Source organism: Diadema antillarum, unplaced genomic scaffold, assembly GCF_040938485.1.
Source record: "Diadema antillarum isolate AM-2024a unplaced genomic scaffold, OU_Dant_1.0 seq00001875_RagTag, whole genome shotgun sequence".
NCBI lineage: Eukaryota > Metazoa > Echinodermata > Echinoidea > Diadematoida > Diadematidae > Diadema > Diadema antillarum.
In genome coordinates this window covers 117,448-138,205 of record NW_027272543.1, presented here as the reverse complement: position 1 = coordinate 138,205, position 20,758 = coordinate 117,448, and the positions used below count along the sequence as shown (strand labels likewise).

The 20,758-nt window shown below is 39.7% G+C and overlaps 1 protein-coding gene across 1 annotated transcript in view; it reads right to left on the bottom strand.

The window, feature by feature from the left end:
• The window catches only part of LOC139712916 (uncharacterized), a 183,747-nt gene that overhangs the window by 65,220 nt on the left and 97,769 nt on the right, over positions 1-20,758 (bottom strand). The window contains exons 4-5 of the mRNA XM_071624697.1: positions 19,827-19,967; positions 7,970-8,096 (exon numbers count right to left, since the gene is read on the bottom strand). Coding sequence (XP_071480798.1) covers positions 7,970-8,096; positions 19,827-19,967 — 268 coding nt within the window. The remainder of the gene's footprint in view (positions 1-7,969; positions 8,097-19,826; positions 19,968-20,758) is intronic.

Here is a 20,758-nt window from a genome sequence, read left to right as displayed (position 1 = left end):
CAAATATCAACATTGTCCGCTAATCGTTGCTTCAATCAACTTTCCGCAACTTTTAACATGAGACCTAGTATTTGCTGGTACATGTAGTTTGCTGTTTTTGTTTGTTTTTTTGTGTGTGGCTTTGTTGTTGTTGTTGTTGTTTTTTTTTAATCACTCTTGTGATCGGGACGAGGGTGGGGAAGGGGGAAAGAGTAGGGTGAGCCAAGTACGAGTGAGAGTGAACAGGGAGAGGGAAATTGAAAGATGGAATCCTCTGCTCACGATTTGTCTCTTATACTAGAGTATATAAATATTGTCATCTTTTTTTCCCTTCATAGTTGTAACATTTGTTATGTTGGTGAGTCAATGTGTTGATTTTTGTGCCGTAAAAGAAGGAATTAATATTGTAGAATGCCGACCAAAAACAAAATGGTTTTATTAACAGTGCGTGCACATACGACCAAGTGCGTATAAAAAGAAAATTAACCGCCAAAAATAGGAAAAAAAAAGATAAAAGGATTTGTTCTCCGTTATTTGGTCGTTCAATATCTTTTCTTTCTTCAGCAGTTGCGCTTGACATTGCCTTTTTTTTTTGGGGGGGGGGGGGTCATATTCGTTTTACCAACCTAAGGTTCGCTATGAAAATATGAAAATGAAATATTCTGAAAAACAAGATTTCTCTAAACACCACATGTAGATGTTTGTAAAAGTCAAATGATGTCATGATTCATAATCCGGCCGAAAATGCAAGAACGTTTGTGATTCCATAGGTGTGATTAATTTAGTTGTCGGAACTTTGGAATATGGAGCCTTGTTTTATACAAGGATAAACAAACTTTTGGACCAACGTTTCTTAGTTTGACATTGTTTATTTCTTAGTAGGAAAGCGAGTGATAATTAAAAACAAAAAACAAAAAACACAGAAGGAACCTAGAATATTCAAGGCAACTAAATGAGACTAAGTTAGTATGTTTGTTTGTTTTGTTTTGTTTGTTTGTTTGTTTTTTGTTGTTGCTGTTGGTTTTTTTTTTTTGGGGGGAGGGCATTTTCATAGTACCCACGTAATGTTTGCTGATGTGAAAATAATATTCCGGAACACGCAAATTTATTTCTTCGTTTCGTTAATTTCTTGTGTGCACAGTATTTGTAATTCCCTAAAGAATTTAAAAAAAAAATCGTATTCTGATGATTTATGTCGAATTCGAAACACGCAAAATCCCTGTGCTGATCAAGATTGTTTTCTTTCTGAAAATACAATAGGGTTCGTCAATGCACTAATTGCAGCATTAAATTCTGAAAAAAAAAATTGTTAATCTGAAAACGATTTGTCATTCGTTTTCAGATTGACTTTATTCTTTAATGGCTTAAAGAACCTTCAGAATAAAGAGTTTTCAGAGAACCTTAAACAGTAGTCAACATTTTTCCCCCTATCTTCAATCGAACAATGGGCGGACAACTCACAATCCCTATAGAATGGAGAAGAAGGCAAATAAGTTATCGTTTACTTTTTTTTAATCGGTTAGTACAGACATTTCAGATAAGAAATAGCCTCATTTGAGGCAAGATAAATGACAGAAATAAAGAATCATAACGTTTGTTATCCTGGCTGGGTCTTCGCCCTGCCCTGGGGCTTCGACTTGAGGTATCTTTAATTAAACATCCTTTCCGTGTTCACTCCCCAGGCCCAGACAGTTTATGGCCTCCACAAATGCGCCAGTACGCACGGTTTCTTTCGTTTAATTCATAGTGTAGTCTCTTTCTCATCTGCCCCTCCCCCTTCCCCAAGTCTGGCACCTTGCCATCGCAGGATGTTTTCTTGGTAAAGTGGGTGTTTTTAAATACTCTGGACTGCGCGTTACTGACTTTTTTCAATTCTATCTGTATTACGTCGAGTCTATGTAACTATGTGTACACGTGGAGCATGCTGCGCACATGCAGCGAGTCACCACCAAAGATGTATGTGTGTAGAGTTCTGTGCATGGTCACCACTCGACTTACCTGCAGGTACGGCATTACCGCGAACAGAAAACGGCAGACAGTTTCTTCTGCTTCTCTTACTGTCAACATATATCACTCGTCTTCGTCACCACAGAACATATTTTGACACACATTGTAATGGAATATAGACGAATTTTCTTCGATAGCGATGAGTGTTGGTATGCAATAGGATTTCTTCAAATAAGTGTTTGAAAGTTGTTTATCGCTTTGTTTTACTTAGTTGTTATCTTTATGTTCAGTAGATCTCTCCAAGCATTTGGCAAGATATTTTAATGCTTGCCGATAATCTGGTTTTCTCTACAAATATTTTTTCCTTATCTCATGATGTTTGACATTTTAATATCATTGGGGATCAAATCCCAGAAATACTACTACACATAATTACTGGTATACAACATCCCTTTGGCATTTGCATAGATGTTATACTAAGTTGTGTGTGTGTGCGTGTGTGTGTGTGTGTGTGTGTCCGAACGTTCATGTTTTTGCGTTGGCTTTCACTTTATTATGATTTATTTATTTATTTATTTTTTTTTGCAGGCTGACTTATCACAAGGGCAACATTAGTTAAGACATGTACGCAGTGTTTCTTATAGCACAATGATGTAGTGTTCGTTTGATATAAGATGAAAAGAAAGAAAGATATAATATAAAAGACACATAATATAAGAAAGAAAGAAAGAAAGACACATAATATAAGAAAGAAAGAAAGAAAGAAAGACACATAATATAAGAAAGAAAAAGAAAAAAAGAAAGAAAGAAAGACACATCTCACTCGCTCTTATTTCCAACCTCATTTAATTATAAAATTATTGGCGAAATACAAACACAAGCACACACACAAGCACACACTCAAGCACACACACAAACACACACTCATGCAGACACACAAGCAATCTCACAATTGTAAACCGTGATCAAACTCAAATAATCGACCAGTAGGCACTTTTTCTGTCTCAGTTCAGATGTGTACATTTTTAATCTGTAATTCAACAGAGATTGTACATTGGAAGCATTGCAATGAATCGACGAAATGAATAAAACATCATTTACAAACATTTTCATTAAAAAAAAAGAATACACATGCGATCATGCAATGTCACAAAGTCTGAAAAAACTAGAAATATCACCTAAGGTGATTAATACCCCCGCCCCGTGACGACAGTCTTACCCAAGGAATGATCTTTCCTTGATCTTCTGCCATTTAAATGCCGTTACCATGGCAACGCAGCTTCCGACAAGTCCGAAAAATATGTCTTGCATATCTTCCCACCAAGACTATTGTGTGTGCCACATTTCATAACCTTTTGTCAAAAACTGAGGAAGTAGTTCAATCCACAAGATCTTTCCTTGACCTTCCGCCATTAATGTGCCGTTACCATGGCAACGCAGCTTCCGACACGTCCAAAAAATATGTCTTGCACATCTTCCCACCAAGACCAATGTGTGTGCCACATTTCATGAGCTTCAGTCGAATACAGAGGAAGTAGTTCAATCCGCAAGATCTTTCCTTGATCTTCTGCCATTTATATGCCATTGCCATGGCAACGCAGCTTCCGACACATCCGAAAAATATGTCTTCCACATCTTCCCACCAAGATCAAGGTGTGTGCCACATTTCATAAGCTTTGGTCAAAAAACTGAGGAAGTAGTTAAATCCGCAAGATCTTTCCTTGATCTTCTGCCATTAATATGCCGTTACCGTGGCAACGTACTTTCGGGTACTGTCAAAAAATGCGTCTTGCACATCTACAACCAAAGGCACACATCTGTACCAAGTTTCATGGAAATTGGGCAAAAACTGAGGAAGTAGTTTGCAACACAAAATTTTCCATCATTTTGGCTCATAATATGTGAGCTGTTACCATGGCAACATACTTTTTGTCACTGTCAAGAAATGTGTCATGCTGACCTATATCCAAAGACAAACATTCAATATGAATTCCATGAGAATTGGAAAAACACTGATGAAGCAGTTTTGCCATGAAGCATTTTGCCCTATATTTTACCAATAACATGCCGTTACCATGGCAACGCACTTTTTGCCACTGCGGAAATATGTGTCTTGCACATTAACATATTCAGATGAACATCTGTACCTAAATTCATAAAAATTGATCAAAAACTGTGGGAGGAGTTCGCGACGCAAGATTTGTACCCATTTTTGCCCATAATATGCCGTTACCATGGCAACATACTTTTGGGTACTGTCAAAAAATACGTCTTGCACATCTACAACCCAAGGCACACATCTGTGCAAAGTTTTATGGGAATCGGTTGAAAACTGAGGAAGTAGTTCGCGACGCAAGATTTGCAACGGACCGACCGCCCGACCGCCCGACCGACCGCCCGACCGCCCGCCCGACCGTCCGCTGATTCCTGTATACCCCCTTCAAACTTCGTTTGGCGGGGGTATAAAAACAACTTCAGTGGTGGGAGTGGTCGATGGTGCTGTCGGTGAAAAAGATCGAAGAGAGTCCTTAGTGGCCAGACGCTTTGCCCTCGCGCTCCATCACGACAGGGATGACTTTGTACAGATGGTCGATGTACCGGTTACACAGTGGTGTCATCATCTCTTGCACCCAGAACCGCTTGATGCCTTCGGAGAGTTCGCCCAGAGTTGTTGGACGCACGTGTTGTCGCAGGAAGGTCTTAAGCTGGTGCCACACCATCTCGATAGGGTTGAGATCGGGACTCTCAGCAGGCGTCTTCCACCAAGTCACTCTATTTTCCAGGAACCACTGCTTGGCGAGATTCGAGCAATGCTTGGGGTCGTTGTCTTGTTGTAGATGGTGGTGATCAGGGTACACCTCCCTGATGAATGGGAGGAGCGTGTCGTTCAGGATACTCTGGACGTAGAAGGTGGAGTCCATGATACCACTGAAGACGAGAAGATTGGTTGGGCCACGCCTCGATATCCCCGCCCACACGTGAAGTTTCCCGGGGTGCTTTAGGGTAGCCCTCATGGGACAGTCGCGACCTTCCTTGGTAAAGCAGATGCTCCCGTTGCTGTTCAGTTGAATTGTTGATTCATCTGTAAAGATGACGTCATCAAAGGATTCGTTCGATGCCTGCAGCTCCCGGCAGAAGTCCAGTCTCTTTGCTCTATTCGCAATGCGAACCATTTGGCAGTATCGCGCCTTGCAACTTCTCCAGCCCAGTTGTCGACGCAACCGCTTTAGAGTTGTAACCGAGGCTTCGACTTTGGCGACATCCTTGAGGATACGCTGAAGATCGACTGCCGTCAGTTCGTCGTCGTTTTCGTATAATTGGTCTATTAGCTTGAGGAATGGATCCAGCTTTGATGGCTTGCGTGTCGGTGGCTTGGATGGAATTCGTCCGGTCTTCTGATACCTCGACAGGAAGTGAGAGACAGACTCACGAGTCACTGTCACATCTTTGGCCTGGAGCACTTTCACTATCTCCGTTGGCTTCAGTCCCTGTGTAGCTATATATACTACATGTCGTCGAACAGACTCAGACATTCGACCCATTCGTCTATGCTGAATGCTATCAACAAAAACGGAATGAACGCTAAAAGACCAATTGATGCGAAGCAGAATATCGAAGCAATGATAAACTTTGTCTAATGTCCGTGTCACTTTATATACTCTTGCTCTCTTCAGCCACAGAAAGGGCCGGGTTCTGATTGGACATCTTTATAACATGATGCAAGAGCGGTGTTTTAAGATAATGGCGAAAAATTTACATCGTTTATTGCTGACGTGAAGTCGTTTCAAGGGGACTCACGCACACCCCCCTCCCCCCCCCCCCCCCCCCCGCTTTTCTCCCTTTTCAAGTGATGCCGACTAGTTTGGGTGACAATGCATGCTATTAAGCCAGCTGCAATGGGAAGAGTGATCAATGGGCATGTTGATCACCACACGTGGGCGGATTAATCTAAACAATGCTTAAACAATGCAGACATTGAACAGTTCACCAAAGCTGAATTATAGCTCACTAAACGGCGGCATGAACTCATGATGATAATTGGACTTAAGTTCAGAGCCGAACGTTCGCTCCTTCATTACTCTTGAATAAGAAAGAATACCCTGTGTTCAAAGTTGGCTTGGGCGGGAAGCAGTTCACTTAACAAGCATGAAGAGTATTGTTTCATTGTCTTGTCATTATCTCGCTAGGTTGGGGGAGGGGGGAGGGGGACTCGTCAATCACCCGAGCAAAACATTTCCAGTTAAGTTGGGCTATATATTGAGTCACAATGTGGCTGTCGTTGTCAAAGGAAGGAATACCACTGACATGCTGTTCACTACCCATCAAATCCAAGAGAAATGCAAGGAGCAACAAATGCCTAAATAAATATGCTGTATTTGTTGATTTCACTAAGGCATTCGACAGTGTTAACTGACCAGCATTCTGGAAGATCTTTGAAAAACCATGCTGCCAAATTTGCCTGCATATCATTACGGATAACTCCGTAAGTCTCTCATCTGGTTTTACTATACATCCACCTAACCGCAACTGCGATTTGAGTAACATCCTCTGCTGCTTTCTCTGCTCAAAATGCCCCAATGTGGCTTACATTGGGCAAACCAGCACTAAATTCAGAGCAAGATTCAACAACCACAGGTACACAATTAGACAACATCGCACTGGTTTCCCTGTAGCTGAACATTTCCATGAAGCAGACCACTCTCTGCGGGACCTCAAGATCTGCCTCTTTGGAGGTGGATATGAAACAGCAGACGAAAGAAAACTCGCTGAACTACATGCTATAATGCTTAATAGAAGCTTTCAGGTTGGACTTAATTGAGAACTCTCGTGGCTTGACGAGTACAACTTTTATAAGCAGTAACAATTCAGAAGTATTCAACACTATCGTTATAAGGTTATAAGGCCTTATTTTTCTCAACAATTTGTCCAGTACAGACACCAATAATTAGACTGCCCATATGCAGTTTTAAGCCTTACACAAATATTTAATAGCCTCCTGCTAACACTTTCACTTACATGTACATGCTTAAAATCAATTTGCATACAAAGCATACAAATGACTGCAAGTGCGCATGCTAATACCACACACGTGTTGCCAGAAACATTCCTATGACTACCACTTGTGTATATATATATATATAGAGAGAGAGAGAGAATAAAGTCATCTTGTTTATCTTCATAATCATTCCTGTTGACCCTGAAGAAGATGCATGTATGCGTCGAAAATTTGGTTTGAATAAATAGCACTGTTGGACGAAAATGCATTAGTACTCTACTCCGTCATCTTTTCTATACATTGTATATATATATGTGTGTTTTATATATTTATAACACTGTTGAGATTTCACGTATTGGCTCCACGAAGAAATGAAGATACAAACTGGTAATGCATTTTTGGCCTATAAAGCATGAGTATATTAGATTCAAATTTTCGGCATCCTACACTGTATGCCTTCTTTAGGAGCCTTGACAAGATTGTATTAGCTGAAATACACACATGCGGGAACTCTGCTCGTAGGTTGACATGTGAATGTGTGGGTATGAGATGAGTTGTCGTACGCCTACTTGATGGGGTATACATGTTTTATATTTTCTGCATCCAAACAGTAATGAATCTCACTAGTGAGTATTTTTTTCAAAAGCTTCATATTCCCATTTGGATATTAGGTTAATTCTTTGGCACAGTAAATATACCGGCAATATTGCTAAGATCAGACTGTGATATCACAAGTTATACTTTGAATTTGAAATTCATTTTGTTTATTTTGGGAGGATGCTTTTCTGAGTTGAGATCAAAACAGAAGTTTATAATTTATTGAGGTTTCTATGTCTACTCTATGGCTTATTCTCATTTGCCCTGCATGTTCATTTTATGTCTTGTCTTCTGCAACATATTAATGTAGTGATTTTGTTATTTCTATTGCATTATGTCTGAAAATGTTTCCTTTGCTGTTGTTTGATTAACTTCAATACAGTGATGATGACAAAAATATACATAATGTACATTGTACACTTTTGAATCCGGAAAATGTTGAATTCATACCTGAATAAATTTGGACAGGAGGCTGGTGGGAGTCCATTCTCACACATGTACTGAGAGAAGATGGAAAGGCTCATTGTTGTACAGGGGGAACACCGTCTGGCAAACTCTGCAAGCAGGTAGGATTGCTCTATTGGCAAAAGAGACATAACAGACATAAGGAAACTATGAAGCTGATGAATATCTACTTAAGATGAATGCATTATCAAGTATTGTAAACTGTGATTATTATCAAACATTCAGCATTTAGTATAAGACTAAAACAGTAAAATATAAACAAGTGGGGACATTGCATACTTACATACTTTGTTGCCCTATTAGTGCCAATACAATTACTGCTTTGAGAAATGGGAAAATAAATAATCCCCAACTTTTAGCCCATTACTTTCACAGATATCAAGAAACATTATTCAAACCCAGACAATTAAGGACACATTTTAAGCAATGATTAATAACTGTCAAAACATGGAATCTATATAATCAGTAAGATCACACCTTGGTAATGAAAATGTCAAGCAAAGCTGACTTAACAACTTCTTGACACTATATGCATGTCCTTTCACAAGGCTTGTTGACATAATGACCAAATGACTTATCAGCCAAGCACTAAGGAAGGCAGTGTTTAAAGTGCACCAATATTGACCCAGGAAATCAAATCTATGTACATGTACAGCTAGATAACACAAAAAACAGCCATAGTTCACCATGATAGCCCCTGAAACTGACAGTACATCAATAAATCCGATCATATCTCTATACCAATTTGGCACTTGTGCTCTGCACATTTTAAGGATGTTCCTCAGTTTGGAAAAAAAAAATTGTTGTATTTGCGTAACCCGCCCGACCCTAAAAATTCCGCCGACCCCATGTTTTTTTATTATTTTTTTTTGCTATCGATATCAAATATCTTGTTGATTGCGATCACGATCGCATTGGAAGTGGAAACGGCTCTGAGGATATCAGATGTACGAGGGAGAGATCTAGCGCATGGCATAAGCCTCGCTTGACCAGTACGTCATCTGTTTCCAACACGGACGTGTACTCTAACAAGATTTATTCAGTGTATACATGTACTTAGCATTCAGACTGCAATGTATTGTGCACAGTTTTGCCATAGGTTTCTTGTGTGGAGAACTTACACGAATCTGTATATGTGAGACTGTAATAGAGATCGCCGTGTTGGATGAAAAGATCGTACATATGGGTCAATTTGCATCTATCTTATCTAAGTCAAAATAGTAAAATATGAAGTGAAAACATTCAGGATAGGGATTTCAACATCTTTAAATTCTGTGAAGGGGTATAATTCCAGTAATATCGGCCTCATAAATGATTTGTAGAATAGATGAACACAGCACATTCGGTACAGCAGTTGTAACTGTTTACTGAGCTGAGCACGAGTTTTACACGTAAAATGCAGGTAGCAAAAAAAAAAAAAAAAAAAAAAAATCCGCCCGACCGACCCTTTTTGAAAATCTCATGTTACGCCAATACAACTTTTTTTTTTTTGGCCGTATGTTTGTGCCCATCCTTGCTGCACAGGTTGGTCAGTGATGAGCTGAGCTGAGATACTAGTAGATTGAGCTAGAGTGTAGTGCGTATGTATGGACATCCGACAGCTTCCCACCGCAGCCGCGCTGGGTGGCCTCGCTCGGCCCGCGTGCCAACTATACGTATTACCCACTACGCACAGTTCAGCGGTCTGAGCCGCATATTACATGGTAATGGCAGCACAGCACTGATCGATGGAATTGAAGCTTGGAAGTGGAACTGAGCTGTTTCCATTTTCATTCCGTATATCTGTTTTGTGACATGCAGTTCATTATCTGTTTGTCAACATGATCAAGTCGGGCACTATATTAGTCTACTAGACTAGGTATTAAAAAAACAACAACAAAAATACAAAACATATTGCACACTTTTTAATCTTTCAGTTTAACAGCTAAAAACTATCTGAGTATCTTTGTGAAAATATAAGTTATATCTAAACCTGTCATTAATATTTTTTTATTTTTGGTTACAAAACACAAGGGCACGAAAGCTATTACCAGACATGTATTTAGCACTTTTACTGTTCAGATATAATTTTGATTACCAAATTTTGTGTAAAAAGAGACCCGGGGTTTCTTGCGCTCACCTGAGTACCGCAAGTTCACCTTTCACGCAGTCACTAATCTAAATTATTCACAGCTCTACCAAAATTTGACCATTCACAGCTCTACCAAAATTTGCCAGGCATTCTCAAGTAGAAGAGGAAAATAAACTATAGGGGCCCCAATATTTTAATATTCCTTAATTTTGGGGATTGGGGTCTCCCTGGGGCCCCATGGGTGGGGCATGGTGCCCATTTGAATAAATTGAGATCCTAACCCCCTAGGGATACTACCTGCCAAGTTTGGTGAAAATCAGTCATGTGGTTCTCAAGAAGAAGATGAAAATGTACCATTTAGGCCCCATTAGGACCCCTTCCCACCCCCTCCCCTGGGTCCCGAGGGGGGGGGGGGGCACCCCTGATTCTGCCATGAACAAACTTGAAACTACAGTCATCAATGTACTAACTCATAGTATTAACTTTGATAGCTCTACCACTTCTGATTCTAGAGAAGAAGATTTTTAAAAGATTTCTTAATTTGGGGGTTTAGGCCCCCTGGGGCCCCCCTGGGTAGGGCATGGTGTCCATTTGAAGAAATTGAGATCCTAACCCTCTAGGGATACTACCTGTCAAGTTTGGTGAGAATCAGTCATGGGGTTCTCAAGAAGAAGATGAAAATGTATAATTTAGGCCCCATTAGGACTCCTTCCCATCCCCCTCCCCTGGGTCCCAAGGGGGGCACTCATGATTCCGCCATGAACAAACTTGAACTACAGTCATCAATGTACTAACTCATAGTATTAACTTAGCTCTACTACTTCTGGCCAGCACAAAAATGAGCATACGAACCACCCATTTTTATTGTGTTTCTGCAATAAGTAACCTTCTTCTACAATTTTGTCAAGTTTCATGAAAATTACATGGATTTTGAATGTCCAGCATGAGATTCTTGAACCCACCCGATCAAGCCATCCCTGGATAGGTTTATGACCAAATCTTGAGGTCTTACAATGATTTCCGCAGCATGGGAGCGCTGCTAGCACAGAGACGAGCACACGAACCACTCATTTTACCAACTTATCTGCATTAAGTAGCCCTCCATCTACAATCTTGTCAAGTTTCATAAAAATCACATTTTGTTTGTTTGATTGTTCATTTCCATCTGAGAAGATGGCTGGATAGCCCATATTCAGCTACGTTAACGCTGGTCTTCCATGGGGTCCAGTTGGATGTGAGGTGGGACCACTTCACCGCGTTAGACACCCTGCTCTTTGCGATGAATAAATGAAGCGGGATCTTTTACGTGCATGAGTTGTTACTCTCTCATACACGGGACCTCCATTCTATGTCCTATCCTTGGGACAGAGTGTTTTGCCTCTTGCTAGAAGGGACGGTATGCTTACACACAACATTGCTCAGTCCAGACTCGGGTTCGAACCCGGGCCGCATGATTGTGAGGCAGATGCACTACTGACTGAGCCAACTCACCGCCCATGAGTTCAAAACTTTCAAATTCAAAACATGAGTTTTGATTGTACAGCATAAGTTTTTTTAACCTTCTCCTTTAGACCTACCAAACAGAAAATGTTCCCGACAAGGATTTGAGAGATTTTGGTGGTTTCTGCCGAGTGAGGGCGCAGCTTGCTCAAGAATGAGAGTGTAAACCCCAACTTTAAAACTTTTTCCTCATTTTGGGTACCTTTCTCTACAATTCTTGCAAATTTGGAGAAAATAAAACGGATTTTGAAAGAATTATGGGGATTTGAATTTGCCATTGCAGATTTTGTTGCCTATCATGGACTTGATCCAGTAACGCTATCATTTTGGTACTGGACTGCAGAATGTCATATGCGTCAAAGTCCCGTAGAAGAAAAAGAAGCCCACGAACCTGTGGTTTTATTAGCATATTTGGGTTTTCGATGAGTCAAAGTTATGGTTTGGAGAGTTTGAAGAAAATGACATGGACTTCACTTTAACTGAGGAACATCCGTAAGTTCTGCTCTGCAAGAGCAGTTATAGATATGTGCCTATTCTAGTTATACACATGTATACGTTTTTGCAAATAACAGCGAGATTCCATGTCGACAAGGTAAGCTGATCATGCATACACATTACATGTCACTAGTGTTCAAGACTTACATGTATTTGGACAAAGATATTAACTGATTGAAAGAATTGGTTAATTGTCTAGTCTACTTAAAGTCATTTTTGTTTTTGTACACTCTTTCAATTTACATTTAAATCCAGGGGTCATGCCTAACTTTTTTTTTCTTAACTAGCCAGGATGACTAGTTAGATTCAATTCTGGCTAGTCCGCATAATTTTTGACTAGCCTACAGAAATTTTTGACTAGTCCATCTTGTTTTTTAATCGCACAGAGATTTGTCAATTTTGGGAAGGCCCAAGTACTTTTCAATAATTAAATCACACATAGAGCTTGTGAAGCCAATCAGATGGGGAGGGGGGATCTGTACCAGCCCTTGACTTGCAGGAAGATGGAGAAACTCTTTCTGAGACAGAGGGAGATGGTAGGAGGGGACACATAGTATTGGAGGTTGTGCAACTGAATGCCTATCTAGACCCACTTGGAATGAAGTTGCTGGATCCGAGAACATTGGCTTGGGTGTTTTTCTTTTGTTTTAAATTATAGGAAAGCCAAAAAAGATATATCAGGTATACATTTAGTGGCCACTACAAATGCTAAGCAAGAGACCCAGGGTCTCGCGCTTACCTGAGTATCGCAACTTTACCTCCCATGCATTCAAAAAGAAGATGAAAGTGTACAATTTAAGCCCGCATTTGGATCGCCCACCCCCCCCCCCCCCCCATGACTCCAAGGGGGGGGGGGCACCCCTGGATCTGACATTCACAAACTTGGAACTACAGTCATCAATGTACAAACTCATGGTATTATTAAACTTCACTCATCACTTCTATTTCTAGAGAAGATTTGTTAATATTCCTTAATTGGGGGGGGGGGGGGGGTGAGGGAGGATTGGGTCCCCTATAGGGGCCCCAAAGGGGAGCATGGCACCCAGTTGAACAAACTGAGATCCAAACCCCCTAGAAATGCTACCTGCTAAGTTTGGTGAAAATTCATAGAGGGGTTTTCAAGAAGAATATGAACAGGCACAATTTAAGTCCCCATCTGGACCCATCCCACCCCTCTCCCCTGGGTCCCAATGGGAACACCCCTGATTCCGCCATGAACAAACTTGAAACAAAAGTCATTGATACATTAACTCATAGTATTAACTAAGACTACAGTCATCAATGTACTAACTCATAGTATCAATTTAGCTCCATCACTTCTTGTTCTAGAGAAGAAGATTTTTTAACCCATTGAGGACGGAGTTCCGAGTATACTCGGGCAGGACGGTGTCTATGGGAAATACGTGTTGTAGCAAAATCAGTCCGTCCTCAACGGGTTAAGATTCCTTAATTTTGGAGGTTTCGGCCCCCTGGGGCCCCCTAGGTAGGGCATGGTGCCAATCTGAACAAATTGAGATCACATTCCCCTCTGGATGCTACCTGCCAAGTTTAGGTAAAAATGGATGATGCACGTCGCATGCCGAACGAAGAGCGATCACAATAGTTCATTCAAGCCTTTGGCTCACGTGAGCTAAAAACTTAACAAGAAATGTTGCTATGGCGTCTAATATGTCTCCACAATATTGTATCATTCTCCCATAGTTCTGTAGTACATCTTGACAGTATCAGACAACAGTTTCACATGATTCGTAAAAACCTTTGGAATAACGAACCTTGTCTCCTATTCAGATTAAGGAACTTTCAGCATGATGAACTTCATTTCATTTGCAGTTTACAAACCTTCAGAAAATAAGGCTACATGTGTTAGGATTAACAAACCCTTTTCTATTTTTAGATTAATGAACAAAAAAACAAAACACTTGCAGCAGACCTGTTTACTCAACAAAATGAAAGCAATGGATTGACAAATAAATTGCAATAGATAAACTCTTCGCACACTTTCCTTGATTTTAATACAACCATGCTATTTTTCCACAATTTGATTTACATGTGACTGCTGTCTGTTCAGTTTGACCCCATTTTAGGACAAGGTCACAGAAAGAGTTGGGTTGGAGGAATCACATTTCCTTTTTTTCCTTTTGCAGGGAAGTGTGATGAAGCTCACACAAGCGCATGGCACCACGCGGTCCAACAATTTGATCTAAAAGATCTATTAGGAGAAGATGGTGTTGTGTACACACAGGGGAGTGAAATAAGGTAGCACAATACTACAGAACTCAATGGATTGGACTTGAAATTTAAGCCCCCGTTCCACTATCACGATCTGCACCCCGATCTGTCCTGATCTAGCAGATCGGAAGAGAGCGGCAAAAGCATACGGGGATCGGAAGCATCGTAGCAGCAGCGTGTGGAGGTCGGGGTTGGAGTGGGCATTTTTTCAGATCGGGAAGAAATTTTGAACCGGTTCAAAATTTCTTCCCGATCTCCCTGATCAAAATTGACCTATTTTTAATTGTACGGCAAGCGGGGAGAGCGTAGTGACAGCATATATGCAGCGGGGAGAGCGTAGTGACGGCGTAAACGCAGCGGGATGAGCGTAACAAGGTCTTTCTGAGCGTAGTAACATCGGCACAAGAACGGGAAGTAATTTTAGCTGTAATTTTCGACGAAAAAGAAGAGATGAAGAAAAAGAAGAGAAGAAAGCAGCAAAGCAGCTACCCAAAAGGGAAGAAAGAGAGACTGCACGAAATGCTGACAGAGGAGGAAGAGGACATAGCAGAATTTTGAAGAATATGAAATCATCTACAACTGGAGGAAGACGGACTATAAAAGCAAGGACATTAAGAAAGAGCCTTGGAAAAATCAGCACGTCTTTGTTTGTAATAATGCATTGCTGCAAAAGAACCGTGAGTTGAGGAGCCTCTTCGAGGTCCACAGTATATTTCTTCGGTTCTGCATGCTAATAAGTTGACTGACTGCAGATCGACAGTCGAATCGGGGTACATCGGGGCACATCGGGCACTTTTCAGCCCTCTGAACGGGGTAACAGCGTGATAAGATCGTATAGATCATTCAGAGCGTAGATACAGCATGCATCAATCGGATAACATCGGCAACATCGCACTGACAGCATAGCTACATCGTTCCAAAGCGCACCGGCAGCGGCAGAGATCGTAACATCTCATTCCCGATCATCGTAGTAAGAGCGTAGCAAGCACTTGGTAGTCGTAACTGCGGCGTACTTAGAGCGTTCTAACATCGTACTGTGTCCAGATCGGCTCAGGTTTTACCCGATCCTTCGCGACCTGAGAAAATAATCGTAGCGAGAACGGCATAGTGGAACAGGGGCTTTAGCTTTGAGTGAGAGTGATTGCCAAACATAGTTTGTGCATAAGTGGTGCATTGTGCACAAGAGCATTTTCTCATTGGGTCTCCTTTTTTTTTGGCTTTGTGAGTTTTTTGTTTTGTTTTTTTTTGCTTGGTGATGTTTTAGACCTTGGTTGCTGATACATCTGATTTTTTCCTATGATCAGTGATTGGTCAGACACCGCTAATCATCTTAGATCAGCATCTGATCGGCATCAAATTGGGTTGACTGTTACAATCCACGCATACTTCATTAAATTTTATCTTCGTTCATTCCCATTTTGACCTCTTAAAGCAAAGCAGATTAAACTAAAAATGACGCAATGGCGACTGGTATGCCTCCGCCATAATGCAGGGTTCTCCCAATAGGTCCATAGTACAATGTGTGATGACAGTTTCACATAACTGGCAAAATATTAAAATAACAGGTTTGTCACAAATGTGTTGAATGTTCACTTTCCTCGAACTACATCGTAGGTTTTATTGGATGAATGGCTATACAGTCTAAGAGTGCAGGTATTTGGGGATTTGAGGATTTCTACTCGATTTATGACCTTTTCATAAGTTTATGCATTGAGCAATTTTCAAGGTATGGAGAAAAAGTATAATTTCAGTATTAAATAGCAAAATTTTTGCATTTTTACCCAGCCTTTGACCCTTGACCTTTGACTCCATGACCCTAAAATTCCCAAGAGGATCACTGTTAGACAGAACATGCATTCATAATGATACCTTGAGTCATTTTCAAGATATGGAGGAAGAAGTAAAATTTAGCACTTTCACTTGACCTTTCACCTTTTGACAATCTCTATTGGGTAGTGCATGTTATATGTATAAAGTGTCGAGAAAAATCCTGCAGGTATTGTATAAACATTTATGAGGGAAATAGTGAAAATTTTAAGGAGTTGATCTTGACCTTTGAACCATGACCTTTGACCCATGACCCCATAATTCCCTAAATAATCACTGCGAATCAGTACATGCATATGTACTAAGTTCCATGAAGATACCTTACACCATAATTTTGCAAAATATGGAGGAAAAAAAGTAAAGTTTTAAAATTTTCACCTGACCTTTGACCTCATGACCAAAAACTCTCTCTGGAGAATCTTTATTTGGTAGTACATGTATACACTAAGTTAAAGGGGTCGTATAGTTTTGGTTGAGACCTAATTTCAGGTTTCTAACATTTTTTCATGAGATAATGAGAAACCTCTTATGAAATATGAAAGAGCATGTAATTCTATGAGGAATTTAACATTTATTTGATGAAAATTGGTTTTGAAATGGCTGAGACATCCAAAAAAAAGCGATTCTAATAAAGTGTGGGACCCACACTTTATGACGATCGCTTTGTTTTACTTTGTTTTTGGATGTTTCAGTCATTGCCAACCCAATTTTCATCAAATAAACTTTGAATTCCTCTTAAATTGGTATGCTCTGTACTATATCATAAGTGTTTTCTTGGTATCTCACAAAAAGTTAAAAGCCCAATTCTCATCTCCACCAATACTGTACCATCCCTTTAAACTAGAAATGTCGCTAAGGCGACTGTTATGCCTCCGCCATAATGCATGATTCTCGTAATAGGTCTATAGTACATATGGACAATGTGTAATTACATTTTTTCAATTTCAATTTCAATTTCAATTTATTTTCATACTTCTCAATGAAGGAATGTACAGCAAATATAATAAAAACATAGTGAATCATAATATCCGGCTTGGATGTACAGTAAATTAATGTAAGAATATAAAACATATAGTGGTCAATCATCGTACGTTTGGTTCTATGTATAACGCTAAAGAAATATGACGGAACCTACTTAAAAGCGAGCTTGTTAAGCGTAGGTCCCAAATTCTGAACAGAGTGTAAATATGAGGAGCACGGATGCAACGTAGGACCAAAATAAAGAGAAACAAAAATGAAAGGCAAAAATACCTGGTGCACTAACAGAATCTTCTCAATACATTAATAGTGATATACAGACAACCACATACTGCAGATGTAAGAACAGTTGATTTAACAATGTTGACAATAGTGTAGTAGTATGATTTGAATAACGGTGAAAAGAGAACAACTCGACATGCGAGTCCTCGGAGGAGATACGGGAAACCTAAAGAGTGAACATACAAGAACTAACATTCAAAGAAAATTTGGAATTAATTAGAATTAGAATTACCAGCCAGTATAGCACTAAGGGGAATACAACAAGCCAGCTGTTCACGTGTTCCGAAGTCTTAGGGTATCAAAAGGGGTACTGGTGTGAAGGAATTTAAGAGCGCAAACAGAGAGGCTTAGCTGATTTGAATAACAACAACCAACACAGCAGGTAAAGGCACATAAACAAGAAAGAAGGAAATTTCAATGGACTTGCGCAATGTAATTATTCAATAAATTATGTCTTAATTTGTATTTGAAGGTCGACAAATTAAGACAAACAACCTGCGAGTTCTATGGGGAGATCGTTCCAGTACTTCGGCCCTGCATACATAATTGTTTTTTTCGCAAAAATGGTTCGGGTACGTGGTAGGTGATAATCGTCACGTTGGCGGGTGGGATAGTTATGAATAGAGTAATTTCTTTTAAACATATGCAAAAAAATATCAGGAAGATCATTTTTGGATAATTTGTACATGAATATCCCTAAATTGTAATAAAACAAATCTGACAATTTCAAAATTTTGTTCTTAAGGAAAAATTCATCTGTATGAGATAGATACCCAGTCTTATTAATTATTCTAATAGCGTGCTTTTGTAAGAGAAAGAGCGAGTCTAGCAAAGACTGGGTCGTGTTACCCCATGCCAGTATTCCGTAGTTGAGGTAAGGGGAAATTTTCACAAAATTGGCAAAATATCAAAATGATAAGTTTGTCACGAATGTGTTGAATGTTCACCTTCCTTGACCTAGGTTTAATTGGATGAATAGGAAAGCATGTATTTGGGGATTTAAGGACTTTAACTTGACTTTGACCCATTCATTAGTTTATGCATCGAGTAATTTTCAAGGTATGGAGAAAAAGTGCAATTTCTGTATTGAAAAGTACATTGTTAACATTTTCATCTGGCCTTTGACCCTAAATTCAGCGGATAATCACTGTCAGGCAGAACATGCATAAATATGTAGTAAGTTTCAAGAGAAATGGAGGAAAAAATTAGTTCAGCACTTTCCCTTGATCTTTGACCTTTTGACCTTTGAGGCAAAAAAAAAAAGAGAAGAAAGTTTCCAGAGAATCTCTATTAGGTTACACATGCATACACCAAGAGTAAAAAAAAAAATAATCCTGCCGGCATTGCATTAATATGAGGGAAATAGTAAAATTTTGAAGTGTTGCCCTTGACCTTTGACCCCTGACCTTTGACCCCATGAACCCTAAATTCTCTAGATAATCACTGCCAGTCAGTACATGTGTTCCATGAAGATACCTTGAACAATTTCCAAGGTACGGAAAAAAAAGTTTTAATATTTTTACTTGACCTTTTGACCTCTGACCTTTGACCTCATGACCCCAAACTTTCACCAGAGAATCTTAATTGGGTAATACATGTATACACTAAGTTTCAACAAAATATCTTTAGGCATTGCATAGATATGGTGGAAATAGTGAAATTTTACGTATTTGACCTTTGACCTTGAGCATGTGCACCCAAAAGTTGATAGGCACAACTTCACCCCTTAATACACATACATGCCAAGATTCATTAGGATATCTCCAAATGTTTTTCAGTTACGCTGTCCACAAAATTCATTACGGACGGACAACCCGAAAACATACATGCCTCCGGCACCACTTCGTGGCGGAGGCATACAAAAAAAATACCTTCGGCATTGCATAGATATGGGGGATACAGTAAAATTTTGAGCTTTTGACCTTGAGCATGTGCACTCAAAAGTAGGCACAACTTCGCCCACTCATTCGTGTACATATAGATAGGCCCTATCAAGTTTCATTAGGATACCCGAAATGTTTTTTTAGTTACGCTGTCCACAAAATTGATTACAGGCGGAAGGACGGAGGGACGGACAACCCGAAAACATAATGCCTCTGGCGAGCATGTGCACTCAAAAGTAGGCACAACTTCGCCCACTCATTCATGTACATATAGATAGGCCCTATCAAGTTTCATTAGGATACCCGAAATGTTTTTTTAGTTACGCTGTCCACAAAATTGATTACAGGCGGAAGGACGGAGGGACGGACAACCCGAAAACATAATGCCTCTGGTGACACGTTGTGGCAGAGGCATAAAAAAGTATAAGCTGAGAATTCAGTTATACACAGGAATTCTTAAATTCTATTAAAATCTGTGAACCATCCATTTAATTCACAGCATTAAACACACTTTGCTTCCTTTAGTTGAGACACCCAGGACATTGCACTCTACTACAAAGGAGCAATTATCACTCACCTTCCTTGCCAAACTTGACTGCCTCAAGCATGTGACTGAATGCAGATATCGTACCTGCCTGATGAGTATCACTCTCTCCATGATCATACGTTAGGTGCAGAAGACTTCTCTCTGTAAGCAGTGACAGAGGATACTCAGTCCCTGGCAAATATTCCAAACACATAAAATATATCTTAATATCAAAACTTGAAACAAAGTCCAATTTAGAAAATGATGTCTTGGGATTCACAGCGTGCGAGACTTGCTAAAATAAAAGGAGCCAAAAAAGTTGGGAGTGACTTATTCTCTGATACTGACATGACATTATTTCCTATTTCTCTGCTTAAATTGATTGATAAACAAGATCCATAAAAAAACTCTAAACCCTTTGCAGAGATATCAATAGTTCAAAGGACAAGTTCACCATAATAGTCCAGGCTAGGCTCCATAGAAAGTGCACATAACCTTGTTTTTCACAATGTTTTTTTATGGTTTCTTGTCAATTCGAGGGTGCTGATTCCAAATCCAATTGATGCCACTCGCGTAACCTTGAGCATTTTTGGCAAAATGCAAAAATCCAAAATGGCCACCAGATATGCTAATTTGGCCATTATAATCCCAGTTATGTCGATTTTATGACCAATTATTCCATCAAAGTTTTTAAAAATGTTTGTTCCTTGAGTAATTCTACTTGCACATGCACAAAATTTTTCATTTGAAGAGGTACATTTAATATTTCAAGCTTATTTTCAATTCAAAATGGCCGCCACTCCTATACTCATGTACTATATGAATGGCAAAAAATATGCATAGAAATAGAAGACGAATTTTCAGTCACATACCTATGATTTTATCAAGTTTTGCATGTGCAATGCAAGTGTGATGAGTGCCACTAGCAAAACAAGCAAACAAACAAGCAAACAAACAGAAAATCTATTGTTTTTAGGCTTATT